This window comes from Amborella trichopoda, chromosome 4, assembly GCF_054954075.1.
Source record: "Amborella trichopoda isolate Santa Cruz 75 chromosome 4, AtrichopodaSantaCruz75HAP2 v2.0, whole genome shotgun sequence".
Lineage (NCBI taxonomy): Eukaryota > Viridiplantae > Streptophyta > Magnoliopsida > Amborellales > Amborellaceae > Amborella > Amborella trichopoda.
In genome coordinates, this window is record NC_142339.1 from 21064227 (window position 1) to 21087599 (window position 23373).

General features: G+C 41.8%; 1 protein-coding gene and 1 long non-coding RNA gene across 40 annotated transcripts in view; both read right to left on the minus strand.

Moving 5' to 3' along the window:
- LOC148782346 (uncharacterized) overlaps positions 1-16128 on the minus strand; it is a 40974-nt gene extending 24846 nt beyond the window's left edge. The window contains exon 1 of the long non-coding RNA XR_016053374.1: positions 16008-16128. This is a non-coding gene — a long non-coding RNA (uncharacterized LOC148782346). The remainder of the gene's footprint in view (positions 1-16007) is intronic.
- Positions 16129-17119: 991 nt separating this feature from the next.
- LOC18423397 (ATP synthase subunit B) overlaps positions 17120-23373 on the minus strand; it is a 45974-nt gene continuing 39720 nt past the window's right edge. For 21 of the 39 annotated variants that reach the window (XR_016053373.1, XR_016053367.1, XM_088863863.1 and 18 more), the window contains 3 exons: positions 18397-18505; positions 18212-18258; positions 17120-17587 (listed from right to left, as the gene is read on the minus strand). Coding sequence is in view for 31 of the 39 variants with exons in the window: in XM_088863863.1 (XP_088719989.1) it covers positions 17477-17587; positions 18212-18258; positions 18397-18505 (267 nt within the window). In the remaining 8 variants the exon portion in view is untranslated. Of the gene's footprint in view, positions 17588-18138; positions 18259-18396; positions 18506-23059; positions 23248-23373 lie in introns of those variants that run through there. The other 18 variants (XR_016053371.1, XR_016053372.1, XR_016053370.1 and 15 more) reach the window with 4 other exon arrangements.

A 23373-nucleotide genomic window follows, 5' to 3' on the forward strand; every position in this document is an offset into this window, starting at 1 on the left:
TTCATTAGGGAGGTCACTTGATAAGGGAGATTCCGCTGGTACGAGGTGTGCTGCAAGAAAATCAACTAGGGCTTGGCCCTTGATGGCCTTTTGTGGGACATATGTGATGTCGAATGCCATCAGCTATAATGCCCACTTAACAAGGCGTCCTGACAAGCATGGACGTGTCATGAGAAACTTTACAGAATCTGTTTTTGATATGAGTTTCACTTCATGACCAAGCAAGTAATAGTGGAGTTTTTGTACTGCAAAGATTAAGGCCAAGCACATGTTCTCTATCGAGGGATAATTCTTCTCGGTCCCTTGCATCCTGCGGCTGAGATAATATAGTGTCGTTTCTTTTCATTCGTCATTGTTCTGCACCAACAATGCCCCAAGTGACTCGTTTAAAGCGGTCACATACAGAATGAGAGGTTTTCCCAATATTGGTGTAGAGAGTACTGAAGGATTGAATAAATAATGCTTGATGTCATAAAGGACTGTCTGACATCCTTCCTCCCAGATGAATGGGGTATCCTTCTTTAACAGGTGCATAAAGGGTTTTTAGCGACTTGAGAGGTTTGAGATGAATCTGCGAATGTATGCTAGTTGTCCTTGAAGAGAACGCAGTTCTCGTAGTGTAGTTGGTGACGACATTTCTTGGATCGCCTTAATCTTGACTGACTCTACTTCAAACCCTCAATGTCTGACAATGAACCCTAAGAATTTTCCCGAACGCACGCCAAAAGCGCATTTCAGCGGTTTCATTTTAAGTTGATAAAGGTGTAGTTGTTGAACAACTTTTCAAGGTCTCTCATGTGAGCATCATTCTCTTCGGATTTTACCACCAAATCATCTACATAACACTCCACCTCCTTGTGCATCATGTCTTTGAAGATGATCGTCATTACTCTCTGGTATGTGGCACCAGCATTTTTTAATCCAAAAGGCATCATTGTGTAACAGAAGGCCCCTTTTGGAGTCAAGAACGTAGTGGCTTCCTCATCTTCGGGCGCCATCTGTATGTGATCATAACCGAAGTATCCATCCATGAAGGAGAAGATCTGGTAGTGGGAGCATCTCGGTGAATGGCAACGGGAAGTCATCTTTGGGACAGGCGGTATTGAGGTCGCAAAAGTCAATGCAAACCTTGATTCGGCCATTCTTCTTCTTGACAGGAACAACATTTGCTAGCCATTTCGGGTACTTGACTTCATGAATGAAGCCTGCTTGTCTGAGTTTGGTAACTTCTGCATCTATCTGCATTTTGAGGTTAGGCCTAAACCTCCTTGATTTCTGTTTGACAGTTGGATCGACGTCGAGATGGTGAACGGCAACTTGAGGGTCTAAACCAGGCATCTCATGGTAATGCCAAGTGAAGACATTCCAGTTTTCTCTTAAGAAAGTAGTGAAATTTTCTCTCTCTCCTAGAGACATATTCGTCGAGATGAAAGTAGGCTTGGGATCATCCCCTTTGTTTATTTCTTTGAGTTCATCGATTGTAGCTTGACCGCCATCTTCCCATTCTTTTGGGGCCTCTTGCAACTCTTCCTCATTGTTTTCAGAGGCTTTTTCATCAACCTCAAGTGCAGAGACCCATGATCTTGACATTTCCGCCTCCGATAGAGCTCCAGGGTGGATCATAATTTCTGCACCTGTCCCAAATTGAGGAACAGAAGGATCTTCCTCAAACATGGACTGCATATCAAGCTGCAAGAGTTTGACTTGGAAGTTACAGGGAAATTAAGATTCAGCAATTGTGGGGCGAGAGGAGTCCTCGTATGAATCACACAGTCTTTGCATGGGTATCGGCAGTGTTTGCCCCACGCTAGCTGATACTTCATGGACTTGTACCATGTGGCAAACTTCATGAGAGTAAAAGCTCTGTCCTCTTGATTTTATTATTCTCAGCTCAAAGTTGGGCTTAGGGGGCCACTGGGGTTTCTTGGGCTTTAACTTTTTATGCTTCTTTGAAGAAGATGGCTCTACCTTAGCTTTAGCTGCTAGGGCATCAACAACTGTTAAGAATCCAACTGCTTGGGCCAAGGACTTTTCGCTTCCATTGCGTCCTGCTTATATTGGATTCTTCAAGTTCTCTGTCAAGTGCCTCGAAGTCTAAGCATTTCAAGGTTGTGCTCGCAGGAGACATAGGAGAGGAAGGATGAGAAGCAGAAGAAGAATAAGGAGAAGGGTCAAAAAGTGGGGGGACTTTTAAGGTCATTCCCCTCATCGAACAGATCTGGGCAGCTTTTTACATCATCACCAGGGTTGGATGTGTGCAGGAGGTCTTTTAGGTATTTCCCTTGCTTAGACTGTTGGGGAATGCCTTTAACGTTGTCACCCTCGTTGGACGTGTGCAGGGGGTCTTTGAAGACTTTCCTTTGCTTAGACTGTTGGGGAGTGCTTTAATGTCGTCACCCTCATTGGACGTGCTCTGAGGAGAAGATGACTCAGGGACGTCTTCTTGATGGGATGGAGAAGGAAGAAGGATTGTGCTAGGGATAAAGTCCAATAAATTTAGCAATGGGGGAAGTGGTCTGAGAAATTCCTACTCAACTAGAGGTTGAGCCATCTTGTTTCTCCGGCGAGCAGCCCTTGGTGCCCGTCGCCTTCTGGTTTTCTAAAGTAGTGCTTGATTCATCTTGCTAGGCTTGTGAGCAGCCCTAGTTGGTGAACTGCTTCTTGTCTTAAGGACTTGAGTCTACTTCGCCCACGGTGAACTATCCATGGCTGGGAAGTCGAGGGTTCAGCAGAATCTGAATCATTATTAGGAAGGTCTTGTGTTGGGAGATCCTCTTGCATCGGTGGAGCAGTGGCTTGGGGATCATTTACTGAGACGTTGTAAAACTCCTGACATTCCCGCATTTTCTTTGCGAATATATCATGGAAACTGGTGCATTCCCACAAGTAGTGGCCTCAGAACTGGTGGTATGGGCACCAACAGTTCTCGGTCCGCTGAGCAAGGTGTCGAGGCTACCTTGTCGGTTTTGAGGTGATTATTTTTTTTGGAAGCATTATAATAAAGAAAGCGTGAAGGATATTAGGGGTTTCGCCTTCTTCTTGGATTGTTACTGCATGGGAGCCTTCTGCTTCCCCGAAGGCCTTCTTTAAGTCCTCAAGCTTGATCTGTCCCTTCTGAATCAGGGCCTCGATAATATCTTTTAGCATGAAGCAGTCATCTGTGGGATGATTGATCCTTCGATGATAAGCACAATAATTAGCCTAAGTATCGAGCCCAGCTTGCTCAGGGAACTTGGCTTCTAGAAGCTCGATCATGTTTTGTTCCAATAATAATCGGAATAGCATATGGACCCATTCCTTCTCAAAGGGGTAGACCTTGTTCCTATGCCTGGTGAAATAATCACCTCGATTAAGATTCGCCGGTAGGGGTACTTGATTGTACGACTGTTGTTGCTTGCCTGTCTGAGGAGTTTCCTTTACTATGCCCACCCCTTTTGAGAGGTCCAAAGTTTGGGAGGAAACCTTCTTCAGATCAGTTACCGCGACGGCTGCACTAATCACTCCTTTTTATGGGCTACCCCAGGTGTTAGTCCGAGAGCTTCCATTGGCCCGGTTGTTCCCCGAGCTTACAGACGGTCGTCGTGACCCATCGTGGTGGTGTGATACGCTTTCTATGCAGACTAATTTAGAGATCAGCTCTGACATGGAAGTCGGATTACAGGCTTCGACATGTAGAGCGATCTCAGGTCGCATGTTCCGCAAGCATGTTTGGACTGCTTCCTTCTCATGCATAGGATTAGGATGGCGAGCTGCTAAATTTCTCCATCTTGATATAAACTGGTCCACGGGCTCATCGGGGTCTTGGGTCAGGGTGAGAAGCTCGATGGTTTGAACCTCTCTCTCAACCTCATAGAAATGCTGGTGGAACAGCTTCTCCATTTCCTCTCGAGTATGCACCGAGTTTGGGGGAAGTCCAGCATACCATTGAAAAGCTGGGCCACCAAGGGTTTCAACAAATAGATGGAGAAAGAGTCTCCCATCAGCCGTTGTTTCTCGACATGCTGCCTGAAAGTGGGCGATATGCTAGCTGGGGGAAGTGGTTCCATTGACTAGGGAAACTTCCCTTTCTTGTAATCTGAGGGAAACGGGACCTGTTCAATGTATGAAGGGTACGACCTTTGATAAGGCGTTGCACCCTGTATCCTCAAAAATTTTCTGTTCTTTAAGCTATGGGTCACCATAGCATCGATGTCTGCCTGTGAGAGGGAGTGAGGGACAGAATTGTCCTATGAGGTGGAGGGAAGGGGCTGCCTTGGAGGTGCACCATCTGAGTGGTGGGAATTGACCTCATGGTTAACTAAATGTCGTGCAGCGCCTATACGATCAATCTTCTCCATCATTGTGTGCACCATATCTTCGAACTTGTTCTTGCAGTCTTCTTGCGATTCAGGTTCATCTATAACCATCATGCTGACTAATTCTCTAGGGAGGTCATCCTTAGTTGCAGTTGAGGGCTTGCGAACTTGACGGGTCACGTGCGGCAGATCAGTCAGCAGGGGGTCTGCGTGCCCCGACTGGACTCATTTTTTGTATGTCGATCGCGTGAGGACTGGTTCTCGACGATCTTGGGACTGTGGCTGATGAGGGGCTGAGTCATTTTCTACAACATTTACCACAATGGACTCATGGACCTCTTCTTCAGGCTTCATCATCTGAGAGGGTAGAAGGGATTCAAGCAAGGAGGGTTATCAGAAGTGGTTGCTCCGACCGCCTTGGTCGGAATTTGCAAACCCCTATCACTTTTAGTGTTGAGGTTTTGATGGACCTCGTGCTAAAACTGTGATCGAGACTACAGCTGGTCAGCTCTTCTTGCACAAGACAGAGTTGTCTCTATCAGGTGCGGCAAAGGATGAGGGCCAGGGACTGGAGTCATCTTGGGCCGGGGAGGATGAAGGACTCGATCTTCCATCAGGTCTTTTCCCCGAGCATTCTTATGGCTCCAAAGGCACGAATGAAATGACGAGGCTGGTTCAAGATGGTACTCTTGGGGAAGGTCTTCGAGTACCAAGGCTGGAGGTGCTTGCTGGAAGAAGAAAGAGTAGGGAAAAGCATGGTTGACTCATGAGGACGCCTGAGTCGAGGGCGAGGGCTATCTGTGACGACGACGCATGTGCGCCCCGCGAAGAAGGATCACGAGTGACCTGAGGGTCAGCCCGGGCTCGATCAAGTGGACAGGCCTTCTTAGAAGGCCGAGAACTACGAGCAAGTGTCTGTAACAGAACAGGTAGAGGCCTACCCCTTATAGGGTGAGCTAGTGTGTGTTGGGTAGGAGGACAAGGAGGTCATCTCTTATGTACTCGGGTTGGCGTGATGACGGCGTTGCCCCGAGCAGTGGGATGCATATGAACAACCTGTGAAGGATCTGGCCTTGGGAGGTTCAATTCTGAATGCTGACCCGAGGTGACATAAGGATTGCCCCTAGGTGTGGCTCGAGTGGGTAACCCACGAGCCTTATGGTGTGTGCTAGGAGTGGAGACCATAGGGTCTCTGCCTCGATGTGTTGAGCCTCTAGGGATAGAGACTCGTGGTGGTGCAGGAATGTGGGGGGTAGCCTTGCGGCGACCCACAGGAGCAATGGCAACTTGCTTTCCTTTTGCAAAGAGGGACAGGGCAGCCTTTCGACATACCTTGACAAAACGACTAACAAGTGATTTACCGGTAATAGGGTGCATGCTATAAGGGGCAACAGATGTGTTGCCGATGCAAGGCACCTTAGTGGAGGTTCCACCAGAGCTAGGAGATGGGGAGTTAGGGACTTTCAGGTCCCTTCTCACACTAATCCAGGTTAAGACTTGGGAGCTAGACTTGGGGTCTTTGCTCAAAAGAAGGGTTGTGAACGAAGTTGGAGGAACTTGTTCCCTAGGAACACTCGCGAATGTGGGGATAAGAAAATCCCCAATCTGGATAAATGGGTTACATAACCCAGCAGGCATAAGTGCAGACACAAAAAATAAAAGGAGAAACTTAGCCAAACAAGTACGATTCGACTAAGGGGTAGTAAGTCCCCAATGGAGTCGCCAAGCTGGTTCGGTTCTGGATGATCGGGCGGCACATGTCTTGGGTTTCAGGGAAACCTGAGACTTTGATATCTCTCTCTCGGGAACCTCGTTCGAGAACAAGCGTAGGTAGACCAACCGATGAGAGAGGAATTAAGATGGGTTCGGGACTTTCTCGAGCTGACTTGCGTGGCGCCCTTTTAGATCACGAAGTGGTAAAACTGGTTCAAAATTGCTGCTTTGTCTTGTATTCTCCTGTTTTTTGCAATCACACACATATGGCAAATGTTATAAGACAGGTGCAACAGACCTCACCTTGCCTTTTAGTGAATGGACACGGGAGTGCAAATTCAAGAAGAGGAAAAGAAGAATGAGAGAAGAAGGATGGGGGAGAGAAGAATTTGACCAAGAAGGGAGATCAACACAATGACTAAACCGGTAAGTAATTGACCTGACGTGGCAGTAAAACGGACTCAGTAACTCAGGCCGGCTCAACAGAATTACTATTGATATTGTAGCTAGACACGGTAGCTAGTCTGTCGTGGCAATAAAGCGGCCACACTAACTCTAACTGGCACAACAACGTTATGGCTAAACAACAAGACCACCATGGAAGGTTAATCTCGACTCTTCTTAATCAAACGAAAGAGTGAGAGAAAGAAAGAGAAAAAGATCAAAAAGGGAAAGAAGAGAAGAAGGAGAAGAAGAGTGAGAGAGGATAGAAAGAAAAGGGCAAAGATAGACACAGACGGTAATGAGAGAAGAAGAGAGAAAGCTTAGTCAGTGATGTGTTCCGCCGACTATGACAAGTAAGGAAAAGATGTTGAAGGCACAGGGGGCGATGTGCTTCCCCTAGTGTGACAGAAGAGAGATAAAGAAGGAGATGCAGGTGGAGTTGGGCCTTTGTCGGCTGTGGCGAGAGAAGAGGCATGAGAAGACACAGGCAGCGCTAAGCCTTCACCGATTATGTCAGACAAAGAAGAGAGAGAGGACACAAACGGTGCTAAGCCTTCACCGGTTGTGTTAGAAGAAGAGCAGAGAAAGAACATAGGCGGTGCTAAGCTTCGCCGGCTGAGTGAGAAGAAGCAAAGAGAGGGCACATAGGCGGCGATAGACCTTCACTAGCTATATCAAAAGGATACGATAGAGGGGACATAGGCGGTGCTAAACCTCCACCGGCTGTGTCAGAAGGAGAAGGAAGGAAAGACAGAGTTTTTAACAGAGGTCCACCATGGGCGAACAGAGAAAAGAAACAAAAGCACGGGAAGAGAGATATGGTGGACCAGAGGATGAAGAGAGAGTGATATAAAGAGGAGAAGAAAGAGAAAGCAAGAGAGATAGAGATGAGAAGAGATGAGAGAGAAAGAGAGATAGAGATGAGAAAAGAAGAGAGAGAAAAGGGGATAGAGATGAGAAGAAGAGAGACAAATAGATGAGAGAGAAAAGAGGAGGAGAAAGAGAGAGAGATAAAGAAGAAGAGAGAGGAAGAGATGAGAGAAAAGGGGGGGGAAGAGAGGAGAGAAAGAGGGGAGGAGAGAGAAATTTACCTTATCGAGGGTACTGGCCCTTTTTTTCTCTCTCCTCTCTCTTTCTCCAAGATGCACCCACGAACTCAAGCAATAAGTGAAATTTGATTGAATGAATGAGAATTGAACCAAAGGTCTTTTTACAATGAAGCTCTGCATATTTATATAGAATTGGGCCCAAACATGGGTGGACGCCCAAAAACTACCTAGAATTGAAGATAATTACAATTTAATTGAATTAAAAGAAATTCTAAAAATAGGTGAAAAAAGATTGTTTTGCCCCAGCCTAACAATGTGTGGAAATTCAGAACAGTCCTCGCTGCTGCCCGAGAACTTGCATGATCTTCCATGACTGATCCGAGGTTGCTCTAATGCACATTTGATCAAAGATAATTGTTTACTTGTAGGGCTCGGTATGGCAATTAATTTGATACCAACTTCGAGCCATGAATCACGTTTTTGAGCCATGATCATGAGACTTGAATTATGAATCTTGAAAACTTCGAACCGATAGTGCGCTCATTCCTTGATGTTTTTCTTCTGATTCTTCACTGAATCGTACTGAGCATGATGCTACGATCACATTGCAACAAACACAGCTTGATTTCGTGTCCAGATGAAGATTTTGTTGTCTTGAGTTTTTAGACAGAATCTTGAAATCCAATGGCTGGAATTTACACCAACTTCAATGCCTCCATGTGTGAAATCCAACCATTCATCATATGCGAGGTTCCGACCAGAGATATTCTCAAACCTTACGCAGATAATGCAATTGGTTTCATGCCGATCGGGGCATGTGAGCATCGTGATTTGACCACCGGAGTGAGGCGTGCTACTACTGAATTTTCTACAGCTTTCTTTACGGATCAGCAACTTCTTTCTAGTTTCTAGTACAACCACCTTTAATGGTGTTTTGGTGCAAGGTGGCCACACGGGAATAGTGTGCGGCCTGCCCCGTTTGGTATTTTACCCATAACTTTGTCCTGCAGTGCCCGATTAAGTCGAAACTTGACCCATAAGAGTTTTTTACCGTACTGGATCCAATGGTTATGGTCTCATAGCTATTTGACACATCAAAAATATAGCTCTAATTACAAGGTCCATTTTAGGGTGCTAAAAGCCAATTTCTTCGAAATTGTTTCTTTTTGTTCACTGCCTTAGACATGTCAGAATGCGACGAAACTTAGCAAGTGGACTTTTAGAGTGCTGATTTAGATCTTGATCAATTTTGAGGTCATTCTGAGACTATCAAGATTTCCACTGTTTTGTAGGCTTTATTGACCTGCTTCCTCTTTATTCTGCATCAAGGACCAAGGTGCTGAAAAATGCGTTCAAGCAGCAATTTACGGGTCCATCAGTGGAGACCTTAGGGGGAAAAAATCTTTTGAGGGATCCTATCGAAGTCCTCACCCTCGAGGGACTAATTGCGATTCTGACAGCTTGAGGATTTTGTAGAGACCTCATTGGTATCTAGAGGCCAAGTGTTATGAACCTTTGGTCGGCATTATTCGCTGCTACACCAAGTTTGCTTTTGATGTTCAACTTATCTCTGTAGGTCCCATCTAGTGGGGTCCAGTCGGGAGCTTTTGACCTATTCTGAAAGTCTGAGCCTGTCGACTAGGAGAATTTTGGGGAGGCGACCTCGTGGGGCCCATCCTGCCAAGTCCAGAAGGTTTGGGCCTGTTGGCTAAGGAAGGTTTTAGGCAAGACGATCTCATGGCAAGGAATAACCCTAAAGTCTCTAGCAGGTTAGGCCCTGGCTTCGTCAGTTTCTTGCCTTCGTGATGGTGTTTAGCATTTTGGAGGAATCTTTCGATCGTCGTCCTCACCCTCAAGGATTCTTGTTGTTTGTTGATGTTGAAGTGTGGGAGATCTTATCCGACTCTCACTCCCGAATGAGCCATTTTGCGTTGTGATTGGATGCTGACAGTGGACGATTTTAGGTAGACCTCATTAACCAGGATTATGACTATTGGACTATTGGGTGTCGGCTGAGGCTGTGGTAGTGCGTCAACCAGCTTTGTTGTTCCAAGCACCTTTTTACAGGTTTTCATTTGAACATGGGAAGTGACACCGTAGAGACAATTTTCAGCATTCTTCCTTTATTTTTGGGCTCTTTTACCCATGACCTTGCAGTCATGTCCACTTTTTTCATCCGTTTTGGCTCACGGTGCCTTTTTGGGTTTTCGTCGTGCCTGGGTTTTTGTTTTCATGGAACTCTTTTACTCATGGTTTCGTGACCATGCCCGTCCGTCATTTTTATTCATGGTGTACCGTTGTCGAGGTGTACACCATGCTAATTTTTGTGAAGGCGTGTTTAGGGTCATGCCTTCGGGACTTGTGCGAAGCCTTTTAAAGTCATACGGTCAGGACGTACACTGTAGTTTAGGGTCAAACTGCTGAACCGTAGTGGTGACGAATGACAGTTTGTAGAGGCCATGGAGTAAGTATGGTGATCGTTTTGACTCACTTTGGGGAGATAGCATGAGGCTACCCTATGAAGGAAGAATGGTGGGTGAAGAGTGGTGACCCACTAGCTGACGGCGAGTATGGGTGGCGAGATGGGTGGCTGTTTTTTTAGCATGGGTAAGACTCACTAGGAAATGATGGATGGTGTGCACACACGAACAGGTCGGTTAGGGAAGGCTTGTGCGTGTATGTGGACTCACTGGGGAGGTCATGAAGGTGGTGTGCGTACATGAATGGGTCGATTTGGGAAGACGTGCATGAACGTGCACATAAAGGGCATGTGCACGTATGTGGACTCACTGGGGAGGTAATGAAGGTGGTGTGTGCACATGAACGGGTCAATTTGGGAAGACGTGCCAGAAGGTTCACATAAAGGGTGTGTGCGCATATGTGGACTCACTACAGAGGTAATGAAGGTAGTGTGCGCACACAAACATGTCAGTTTGGTAAGACGTGCGTGAAGATGCACATAAAGGGCATGTACGCGTATGTAGGAGCATCTTTAAGGTCATGCATCTTGGACTTGAGCCAAATAGTTGAATGTCATGCGGTTAGGACATGTACTATGGTTTAAGGTCATATAGTTTGGACTGCGGTTATGCCGTTTAAAGTCATGCAACGAGGACCATGCAATTTAAGGTCGTGCAACTAGACCTCCACTACAGCTTAAGGTCATGTAGTTTGGACCTCTATAGTTTAAGGTCATTCAGCACAGACCAAGGCTGTGCAGTTTAAGGTCATGCAGCAAGGACCGTAGCTGTGCAGTTTAAGGTCATGCAGCACAGACTGTGGCTGTATGGTTTAAGGTCATGCAGCTAGAATCGAGGCTGTGCATTTTAAGGTCATGCGGCATGGACCAAGGCTGTGCAGTTTAAGGTCATGCGGCATTGACCAAGGCTGCACAGTTTAAGGTCGTGCGGCATGGACCAAGGCTAGGTAGTTTAAGGCCATGCGGCATGGACCAAGGCTGTGCAGTTTAAGGTCATGCGGCAGGGACCAAGGCTGTGTAGTTTAAGGTCATGCAGCATGGACCATTTTGTGGGGAGAATGTGACTCTTGGGGGAATAGAGTTGTAATTGGGGACTCGACTCCTGGAGGAGTGAGGCTGGGGTGTAGGGAATGAACTTCCTGGGGATGCAGGACGAAGGTCCAAATGGGAGTGCCATGGCATGCGCACAGTGCTAAGTTCTTGATGGTGCTCACGATGTTAGGCTCTTGATGAAGGGCATGCAGTGTTAGCCACTTGGTGAGGCACGCAGCGTTAACTCCTGATAGGCGCGCAGCGATAGTCCTTGACAAAGCACACAACGATGGCCTTTGGTGAGGTCGCGAAGCCATGGCCCTTGACAAAGGTGTGCGGCGATAGCATCTTATACAGCGCACGGTGATAACCTTTGGGTGAAGCGCACGACGATAGCCATTAACGAAGCACACGGCGATAGCATCTTACGCAGTGCACGACAATTGCCTCTGGATGAAGCGCGTGGCGATAGCCCTTGAGGAAGGCGCGCAATGATAGCATCTTACGCAGCGCATGGCGATAACCCTTTCGGGCCTCGGGCTTGACCTGCTCTGGCCTGGTTTTATTGCAGTCAGAAGCTGGGGACTGGGGCATCATTTCGAACTTGAGCGGCAGTTTGTGGCACTGCTGAGTACAAAAGGGGAGAAAACCTCATTTTACTATTTTTACTGATCGAAGGGAGTTTTAGAGAGAGAAAAGAGAGCCGAAGTTTCCTTCAAGAGTTTCCTGGCTAGAGTTTTCCGGACCCAAATTTGCAGCAAACAGGCTTCAAGAACTTTTCTGGCGAGCTTCAGCAAGTCGTAGGCCCTTGCGGCGTCCTTGCAGGCATTTTCGAAAGTTGTCAAGGCTCTGCTAAGCAGGGAAGAGGGGCTTCTCAAGGGCTCACCGAGACCTTTCCGATGAAGTTGCAGGAGTCGCAGTGGTGTTTTGTCGGGGATGTGGTTCTTTTTCGATAGTCTCGAAGCTGAAGGGGAGGTTGCAGAGAAGTTAGAGGAGTTGACAGTCTTACGGTTATTGGGATTAGAAGGAGGAGTAGCAATGGGTTCACCAGAAAACTCAATGGAATTCCATTGAGTTTGTGACGAACTGCTGAAGTGTAAAAACAGGGAGAAGGGAAATCTGCAGGGTCACAGGGAAGCTTTTTGAGGATTTTGGTGGTTTTTTCGATTTTCCAGGCTATCGAAAAGGGGAAAGAACAGGGTCAGACGGGGATTTTCGACAACCGGAGTGAGTTCCTGACAAGACTTGAAGTGTTGCAAGAGAGGCAAAAGGTCGTGAGAAGGTGGATCGTCGGCGAGGAGTGATGGTTGGGAAAATCGAAGAGGCGTGGGAGTTAATGCCTCTCAGGAATTGGAACAGTGGCAGTCGGGGCACCCTGAAGGCATGTGTGACATTAAGTCGCAGGCAGCGCTGCCTTCGCACGTCTTTAGGCCATGCACGGCAATAGCCACGCTCGGGGGGCATGCTGCTTACGCCGATAGTCTCGCACGTTGATAACTTGCATGTGGTAATGGTAGCACGCGGCATTGAGCTGCGCATGGCAGTGGTCACCTGTGGCGTTGAGTCATAAGTGGCAATGATCACACACGATATTCAGTTGCACGCAGTGATGACCATGGACAGTGATGCCTTGTGGGGGCCAAGAGTGATGGCAAATGAGAAGGCTCGGTCACTGTGGTCTGTTGGAAGCCAAGTCCTCTTGCACAACAGTGAAGTCCATGTTGTTTTGGAGGAAGGGAAGCCATCATGGGCCACTTCCTTAGAAGCGAGCCATGCCTCGTCAGATGAATCAAAGCTGACTCGAAAATGGTTGGGCTACTTCTTTTTGGCCTCTAACCATCCTCTTTGGTCGTTTTGCTTCTTCTTCATGAGGAGAGCATTTCTTTTTGGCCTGTAACCATACTTTTATCCTCGGATGCAAGAGTTTTGTAACCTCCCTAATAACGGGCTTTTGATTGTGGCTTGTAACTTTTTCTAATGCAATGAGAGAAATGAACTTCCTTTCAATTGGCTAAATGTTCCTCATCTTCAATTCTTTCCTTTTACCGCATGCACCGCATTTTAGGGATATGTCAAGAATAGTACTTCTTTAAGTATCTCCCATTGATAAGGGGCATCGCCTCTCCTCCATCCGAGTTTGCCAGTATATAGACCTCATTTGGTGTGACCTTTTTAATTATGAATGGACCTTCCCACTTATGTTCGAACTTTCCTTTACGGTGCCCATGCATGACAATCGGTCTCTTGACTGCTAAGACTAGATCTCCACGAGCGAATGAGCGAACCTTGACAGATTTGTCGAAGGCTCTCTTCATTCTCCCCTGATTGACCTCGAGGTTCTGTTGGGCCTCTAGTTTTTTCTCGTCAAGGGCATCCAACTCCTGATAACGGAGCTTGACCCTCTCATCTTCGGTTAGCCCCTGATGTATAGCGATACGGAGCAAAGGTATTTGTCTTTTCATTAAATATGTACATCGGATGGAGCTGAAAAACAATGAGGAAGATAGATTGTAAAGCCTTAGAAGGCTAAGTGGGAGATGTTAGAATTTTGTGGCCATTTAAAGGCCTTACGATAGCATGCAATGAAATTTTATAATAATGGAATAACAACTCCAATGGGAGCATGGTCCAGAGGGGCCGAAGTTAGTACTATCGATGCTAAGACTCAAACTAAGCTTGAAGAGCGAGGCTGAATTAAGTTCTAAAACCCTATAAGACTTGCGCATATTACACGACCTATAAAGGTTTGCAGGGTTATCTCTTGATGAGGTCGGAGAGATGCCAATGGTAGTTGGCCAAAGAACTTATTGAGCATAGTGTGTTATTGGTAGGCCTGAAGGGATAAGGGCCAAATCATCATCATTAATATTAAACGGTAATATATAGATGATAGCCATATTGAGAAGTAGACACCATTGAGGGTGTTACATGTACATGTACATGTACAAGAGATAGGCCCCATGCACCAATTGCAATTAGTGTGCACATGTCTGTATGAACTAGGCTTATCCCTAAGGGGAACTTGGAGACCATAGACTGGGATTGTGTTCTCATTGCCTATTGATTGGCTTTGGTAGTCCAATCATAAATTCTTGTGATGGATTATGGGTCATAAGAACTACTGGATCAGTTTGAGAAAGTAAGTGTCGAACAAAGTCACTAGCAGAGATAGAGTGCCTCAGTATTTTCATATTTTTCTTAACAAAGTTAAATCTGATTCCCATCAAATTAATTATTTTAAATGATTTTTAGAATATTAAAAAATATAAGTCCTTGGATATTTTTTATTTTATCAAAATTGATTTTTAAATTAGCTAAAATTGAATTTTCAAGTATTTAAAAATTCAGAGAGGAAAATAAAATACTTAAGTATTTTTAAAAATTATTTTCTTTCTTCTAAAAATAAATTAATATTGTGGAGCTCAAAACTCATTAGGGCCCACCACACTAGTCCCTATTTGATGGGGGCATGTGGCCCATTATGCTCTACATAAGTGGAACACCCCGCTTTTGCCTACTTTCTATAAGGTATAGCTTATTGTATAAGCGACCAAATTGATTTGAAAATAAAATGGAAAGGTCTATGAAAAGAGAATGATTGATTTTAAAAATAAAATGTTTAAGGAAAAATATAAAATATTTTTCTACATAAAATATTTGATAAAAATAGGTTATAGAAGCTGAGGGATAAGGTTTTAATACCTTCCATCAAATCATGATAAAATGGAAAGGTCTATGAAAAGAGAATGATTGATTTTCAAAATAGAATGTGTAGAGATTGGTTGAAATTAAAAGAAAAATTATAAAATATTTTCTCTACATAAAATATTTGATAGAAATAGGTTAAAGAAGCTGAGGGATAAGGTTTTAATACCTTCCATCAAATCATGATGGCTAATCTATAGATTATATGGCTAAGATCTCTCACACCACATGTCACTTATAATGAACAGTCTAGATTGAATCTCCGTAAGGATGGCTAAACCCCAAAATCCTAACCCTAGCCTCACTACTATAAATACATCAATGCACCATAATACACATAGCTTAGAGCTCTCTCTCTCTCTCTACTTCATAGGTGGCACACCACCCTCTTTCTCTCTCCCATACTCTCTAAATTAGAAAAAGAAAGAGGGGCACACCCCTAGGTCATCAAGCAAGAAAGGGACACACCCCAGATAGTTGAGGTGTAAAAGAGGCCCCATATTCCATGTGCATGCTCTCAAGTTCTAAATAAAAGGTTTTAGGCATGCTTCCCGTTTTGGTAAGAAGATCTCGTGTGCCATTGATGGAGGAAAAGAGGTATAAGGTGTACAAAGTCCATTACAAGTAATACTTTGACACACTATCTTGTTTTATGCTTTAATTCTTGTGCTTTTTTTTGTTCCCAATTTCCTTTAATGTAATTTTGCTTATGTAATGAAGAAGTCATGAAAAGTAACAGCAAGTGAAAATCTAATTTTTACTTTACCTATTTATTTGAGTTTTGATTGTAATTCTAAGACATATATAAGTGTTCTGGTCAATATCGTCAAAAAATATTTTAAACTACATAGACCGTGCTAGTTCACATTGTCCATTTTCACTAATACCAAGTGTTGGCCCCATTACAATAAAATCTTTTGGTTTTCGAAACATAAATAGAGTTATATTAGCATATAAACTATATTTCTACTCAAACCATGAAATTCGACAAACAATTGACATGCAAACTTTCTTTCGATATGAAAAGATAGTCCCCTGGGCTTGTAAATGTCATTAACACTCTTAAAATGATGCATTAGGATCACAATTTTGTCATAATTGAAACCCCAAATTGATTTGTGTGAACCCAAATAAAATTTTCAACAAGCATATACAAAACAAAAGTCCATTCAAATCAGTCCAACCAACTAAAATCGATGCCCTACACTTTTCTCCTTGTTCAAACAAACTTTTTCCCAACTTCAAGTAGTCTTTTAGATACAAAATATGAGTAAAGCTAACATAACTCACCAAAATCTTATAGAGACTTGCATGCCCTGTTTTGCTGCTTTTCTTGAGAGACTTATTGAGAAAGAGCTTGTCATGCATATAGAGGGAAGAAAAGCCTAGTGCACATAGAGGGAAGAGAAGCCTGGTGCAAAACAAATGTTAGGATATAATCTTGAGAGAGTGATGAATCAAGGAGCACAATGCTCTAATTTATCCCATAATACTATTGGGCTCTCAAAGAAATGAGAAGCACATCCCGATACCCAGCTCACATGGAAGTATAAGAGAGAGGGAGGTTTTAAAGATAGGTCATGCAAGGCGCCTTAACTCCTCTAAAACGCTTCCAATATATACTCACTTAAAGAAATAACAAAGAATACACTTGTAGAAAGAGAATGGCCAAGTGTTGCCTCTGAATGGCTACATGTTCAGAAAAAGAAAACAAAAGAAATTAAAATTGAGCTCACTAATTTTTGCAATATTTAATAAGCATCTTTTGTTTCTTCAACATAAAAACCATTATATCATAAGCAGGACCATGATTCCACTAACATGGAATCCAGTATCCTATGCATTAAGTACAAGTTTCAATGGCACATTTTTCAATTTATATACAATGGAGTGTGGATTTCTTCTTTTTTTTATGACCTACAAACTTTATAACTATCACAATTTTTTATATATTTGTATAGTTCACAACTTTACATGCCTTTTGGATTGTAACTTGTGTCTAGTTCCAAGGAAATGCAGCAAAAATTGGCAAGGATAGAGAAGACATAAATTGGGATGAGATATAGAGGATAGTTGTTTTGTAGTTCTATTGAGGAACGAGGTCACAAAAAATACAATAAACATCCTTAGGGCTAGGTCACAAAAAAAATGCTAAACTTCCTTAGGGTTAGGTCATTGAGTCCAATTCACCTACCGAAAGGCTTCTATTGCTTAATTGTGTTGAAGTCAACGGCTGGAAAGGGTTCCTTCACTGAAAGTGCAAGATTGCCTCTAAGAAATGCTTCCTCTACTCCTTTTTTGCACCAGTGCACCTACAATAAATGAGTTGGGAGAGTACATCCCTTGACGATGTTGAGAGGAAGATAGACCACAATATTCCCTAAAAAATTTGGACAGGATAGTAGTCCATAAAAGTCTCCAATGAATTTATTCTTCACTAGTTGACGAGAGCGCTAAAGGGGGAGAGAGACTGCCAAGGACACAGTTCACTTTGTGCCCAAGGATTTAATAGGTATTACATCACCATATTTGTTTTCTAGTCTCACTACTCATTTGTGAAATCTTGCTCCACTGACAACAAAAAGTCCATGAGATTTTCACTAACATGATTCTTATTTACATTGACACTTATTAAATAGAACTCGCTCCCATATTATAATACAATAAATAATAGAACTTTGGAAACCTTGATCCTAACATGCCGAATTGCGAACCCATCCGTAAGGGATCTGCTCCTTTGCAAATATGGAACTTGATCCCTACATTTGCCCATGCACGGAACTCATTCCCTCGACTGCAGAATGTTGTGGCTCCCTCACCCCGCTCTTCAGCTCCCGATCCAGGAGCTTTTTTAGTCCCCTCCATGGTAACTATGATCCAAACAGCAAAGGATTATAAAATTATAATACAAGTCCTGAACATATATGGTAACAGAAGATTAATACAAACTATTGGAACTTATCCACAGAAACGTGAATCCACTCTGGTCTGCTTTAAAAACTTATGCAGATTATTAGTATTTCAAAATCAAAATATGTTGCAGAGCAATAAATCAATTGCATAGAGCAATGGACCCTCACTTTTATATAACTTAAAGGATGTCATTCTTTCTTTCTTTTTCTTAGTTTGAAACAACAATTCAGGTTGATTGTGGAACAGTGTGTATTCATCATGCATTTGGTAGCCTGTAGATAAATTGTGATGGATAAAATGAGTGTTCATTTTTTTACGAAATTTGAAAGAGATCGGCCCTACAAATTTGAAGGAACAAAAGTATATCTAAAATTTAAAATCTTCATCTATTAGCTGTAACAACGTTTGCTTCAAAATAAGAGCTCATACCAGCCTAATAGAGCATATAAATATTCATTTGTTTAGATAAAGGTGCACATGTCAAGTTCAAGTTCCCTTGGAACCAAACCTCAAGTGAAATACTAGCACCACTACAATTGATTTTGAAAGAGCAGACGATACGACTCCTCATCAGCAATTACCGGTGGTATAACCCAAGTGCCCAAGGCATGACCTGATTTCTTTCCACCTGAACCAAAAGAATTTATGAAAAAGTCTAGAAGATACAATAAACCATCAAAAATAAAATAAAAAGTGAAAAATATAGAAACCAATGAAAATAATAAAGTTCAATTATCATGTGTAGGGGAATGAATCATTACGTCACCTTCACTAGTGGCTTCTTCACATCGCTTCTGATATTTTGAAGCAAGTTCCAGATCCAGTTTTTTCTTTAGATTTTCAAACTGATCTTCAGTTTCAGTGATATATTTTGCCTGAAATAACAGAATTGCAACTTACTGGAAATACTACAACATGTGCTTCCGTAAGAAGAACAAATCTAGTACAAGAGAAGTTTTCATTTCGAGTTAAAATTTGAGGTACATGAAAAATTACATTAAAGTTCTAGGGAAATGCTCATGGATTACAAATCTTTGTTTAAACTTAAATTGGCATTAAGGAAAAGCCAAGGCATGGAAAAGCTAGGGTGGGATGGCAAAGAGGTCTAAACTAAATTCTGTGAAACAAATATGATGATCACAAGCACCCAGCAACTAATAACATACATGGAAAATAAATAAATTTTCCATGAATCAGAATTATTGTTTGGGTGGATAGCTGAACAAAACACCTCTTCCTAAATTACAAGGAAAGATTTCAATTAATAGGATCCTAGTTCTTGCTACCTTTCATATTTCTTCTTGAGCTCTAGTATGTATTTCCTTGACTGGGTATGTTAGTTCTTCAAACCTAAAGCTCATGGATGGGATGAAAAGTTCTCTTAACATAATTCAATGTCTTTCCATATGAGTAGGAATCTGTAAGGGCATTCTATGAGCAGGTTTGAGACTATCAATAAGGGGAATATAAAATAATATCTGGATAGATCATACTAATATCAAATAAGATGCCTCAAAAAGTGCTGAGCATTCTAGCATGGAGGAGCTGATGCATGTTGCACAATATATTTCAGCAAAAGGAGACAGAAGAATCCTTGGTTCATAGGGACCAAAGGAAAATCAATAGAGCACAACTAATAGAGATTCAGTGGAGTTATGACCATGCAAGAGCCCGTTATCAAAAAAAAGATATGACCATGCAAGCATAGTGTCACATAACAAAGCCTTCATGTGTTATGTGTAATAGTGTTTTAATGGCTCCATGCTGATGTTTTCCTTGAGATGCTAAACATTTGAGCCACCTATGACGTTTGAGCTGCTTAATACATGGCCTCATGCCAAATTATTATTGGGAAAAGCTTTCACAACTTCCACAGAAAATCAAAGGTATGGGTTGGCCTGGTTCACTCATAAACCTAAAACCCATCAAATGGTGAAACACCATGTCTAGTTTTTTAATTGAAAAAAAAATTGTCAACTTGTGGGATAATCTCCAAATTCAAATACCTTGCATATCGTGGATAAAAGCCCATATCACGAGTTCGTGAATAGATGGGTTCAAATGCCTTTATCTACCCCAGCCCCAGCCTTGATGCCTCATTTCACTTCAATCTAAATGTGTCCACATTTTCCAAATTAATGATTTTTAAAAGGCTCACCTGGTATATTAAGTTCACTACATATCCAACTTAGAATGGCACCCTTAAGATTTGAACTAAATGAAATATAATTGGTGATCTGGTCATTTTCTGAATAGCACATTCAAGAAATACATGTAAAAGAGTGAATAACTTCCTCGGCTAAAATGGAAATCTGCAATTTCTTTTAGTCATAAAGGAACCTTGGAACTACATAAAGGGATATCTTGCAATTCTTTAATATTTTATAATATTTTATTTACGATGTGTAACATGTAGGAATAAAAGAAAGCTCATCAACTTTTATGCATGTAATTGGACAATTGCCTCATTTTTCTAACAAGTAGTCACCACAATGGCATGTCCATACACATCTGGTCACCACTTTGACACATCTATACACTTGTGATCACCCGCAACTACAGCCTTTTTTAATAAAATCGCCACGTAGTAGATCAAGAATACCCAAAGTGACATCCTGTTACTTTTCTAGTATACCTAATATGGTACCAGAGTGAATATTAGATGCGGGAAGGAAAGGCAGGAAAATAAATCTACCATTTTCCTGAATTTTAAACAAGAAAAATCCGCAATAATGAAGAAAGAACATGGACGTAAATTAAGCCAAAAGAATAACTTTCTCCTTTCATCAAATAAAACTCATTCTAATGATATAAGCCTCCCAAAATGTGACATCCAACCATTTATAAGCCTCCCAAAATGTGACATCCAACCATTTTATAAGCCTATAAAACCCTAAAATTAACTTGAGATCCAAATAAACATTTCAGACTCTAAACTACCACTAAACAGTACTAAAACTCCAGAAATACCCCTGTAAATAGTAACACTTGAACAATAACATGAACAATACAAGTCATAGAAAATATAAACCCCTAGAATCCCTAAAAAACTTAAAAACCCTAAAAATAAATCCTCAAATTAAAATTAAAAATATACATCTCTTGAAATTAGATAATAATTAAAAAATAATTTTGTCCTGCATCATTCTCCCCTGGTTGGAGAAAAATCGCCCTCGAGTTTGAAGTGTGCTAAGATGAATTCAGCATCAAAACCACCTTCTTCAACCTTCTTCTTTATTAGCTCAAATATTATTTGCAGTAAAAAGAATTCATTAAGAAACGGATCCTAATATATATATTGAGGAATCGATGCAAATTTATCCAATTCGGCTATTATTGAACTTCCATTGAAAATCGTGGAGGAAACTTCAAACCCAGTTTTCTGTCCTTTAGAGGCATTTCGATATTTATTTCATTCAGGGCCACAAGTTGCGATTTATGACTCAACCACACTTACATTGTGCTACTCTGATTCCAATGTCCTAAATCTCTGAATGCTCAACGTCTTGGATATCCTTGAGATCTTCAAAGACCATGGTTTTGAGCAAATCCCCCTGCTGCCTTCTGTACATATTATTCTCAAGCAAGATCATCTTTTATCTTAATCCTTATTATAGATATGTTCTCCAAATTCTTCAACTTCATGCAATAGTTCATCAAAAATAGGATCACCATCAAAGAGATCCCCCCGTTCTTTATTAAAAATAGGATTACTATCAAAGATAAGAGCACTGCCAAAGATAGGACAATCTATTGATTCAAAGAATATTGAATCCAATTGATGATTCGATCCATTTTGTTCTTCTTCAAAATTATGCTCCCATCGATACCATTGCATTGAACCCATCTATGTAGTTTGATATGCCATCAATATCTCTGATTCGCGCCATTCTCCATAAAAACCCTCATGATTTAGATTTATCCCCATAGATTCCTCTTTATTTAGGGGAGGCTGTTGCTACTCTCGCTTGCACAACAATAGCTCTGTAACCCTCTATATTTAACTTGTTGCTTTCCTTGTGCAGTTGGATCAGATCCGCATCCCTACAGCTAAGACCTTCACGACCAGCCATCGCAATCTCTAACCGTCTTCAAACATTCTCTAATACCACTTGATGCAAGAAGGAAAGGTGGGAAAATAAATCAACCCTTTTCATGAACCTTAAACAAGTAAAACTATGCAGAAAGAATATGGATGTAAATCAAGCCAAGAAAAGAACTTTCTTCTTTCATAAAATAAAATTCATTCCAATAACATAAGATTCCCAAAATGTGACATTCAAACTTCTATAAGCCTATGAAATCCTAAAATTAACTTGAAATCCAAGTAAACATTTAAAGACTCTAAACTACCTCTAAATAATACTAAAATTCTACTCCTGTAAATAGAAATGTGTTTGTGTGAATAGTACCCATGAACAATAAAATGAACAGTACCCATGAACAGTAAATAAATAAATAAAAACCTAGCATCCCTAGACAACTTAAAAACCCAAAAAAATAAATATTAAAACTAAAATTAAAATGTACATCTCTTGAAATTAAACAAAGATAAAAATTAAAATAATTTTGTCCTGCATCAAATATGATCCCCAATAAACAGAGGTAATGCTTTAGCTAGTACAAAGGTGCATCCCATGATTCCTTTGTCTATCAATAACTGCTTGCTTACCTCTTGGATTAGGGAGCTAAAAAGCTTTTATTTTCCCCTTTGAGGGCTTTGAAAGCTCAAAGAGGCAAGGAGGGCCGGAGTGTAAGCTTATGGTTGTGACACATGGTTATGGTGATATCTGGTCAACATGGTACCATTTGTCGATATACATGTCTTTTACTAGGGATTGAAGGCTGTTATGGTGGGTTAGGGAACTCAGGCGCAAATTTACCTTCAAAGAAAGCTAGGTCATGTAAGGGTTGGGGCTTTTAGGAGACTTAGTGTGCTCTACCATGAGACCTATGTTTGATACAGCATGTCCAACCGGCTTACCTTTGGATTTGATCTTCACCATGCTCATACACTCATCTTCAATCTTTGAAGGCAAAAAGAAGGCATGTGTAAAATTAAAGAAACTACTAGTGGTATCAGATGGCTGATGGCATATGAATTGTTTCAACTTGCAATTAAGAAATGAAGTTTCTTCGCTGCATATCTCATCTTGTTCTTGGAAGAAAGAGAAATGAAATTAAGAAAAATTTTGATTGGTAATTGCTGTCTAGATCAGAAAATTGGCAATCTCTATCTAAAGGTAAGTTCCAAGAGAATATTCCCCCTTCAACAGACTTCGAAGGCATGCATATAAAATAAGAATATGTTGCGGAATATTCTTGCAGTCTATGACTTTAGTCTTGGAGCTTGCCTCACAACCAATACAAAGTTTGAACCAGAAAACTATTAACTACATCTATTTACAAAAGAAGAGAGAAGAAAAAACCTTCAAGGAAACCACCATTCGTTGATTGCATTTTGGGCAAGAATAACTAGATGAGCAGCCACATACTATGATTAAAAATTTAAGAAATCCTGTCTTACAAAGTAACACTCATGCATGCACCCCCATAGGCCTCTACACACACTGCACATGCATACATTCTATTCCAAAGTCTTGACAAAACTGATATCCTGAGGCAAATAAAATAAACAGAGTTTAGTTATCTGTTTTTTTTGTTTTTTTTTTTTTTTTTTTTTTGAATGTTAACGAAGGACCTGGTAAGCATAGAACTCCAGTGTCACGTTGTGGCACCTGCC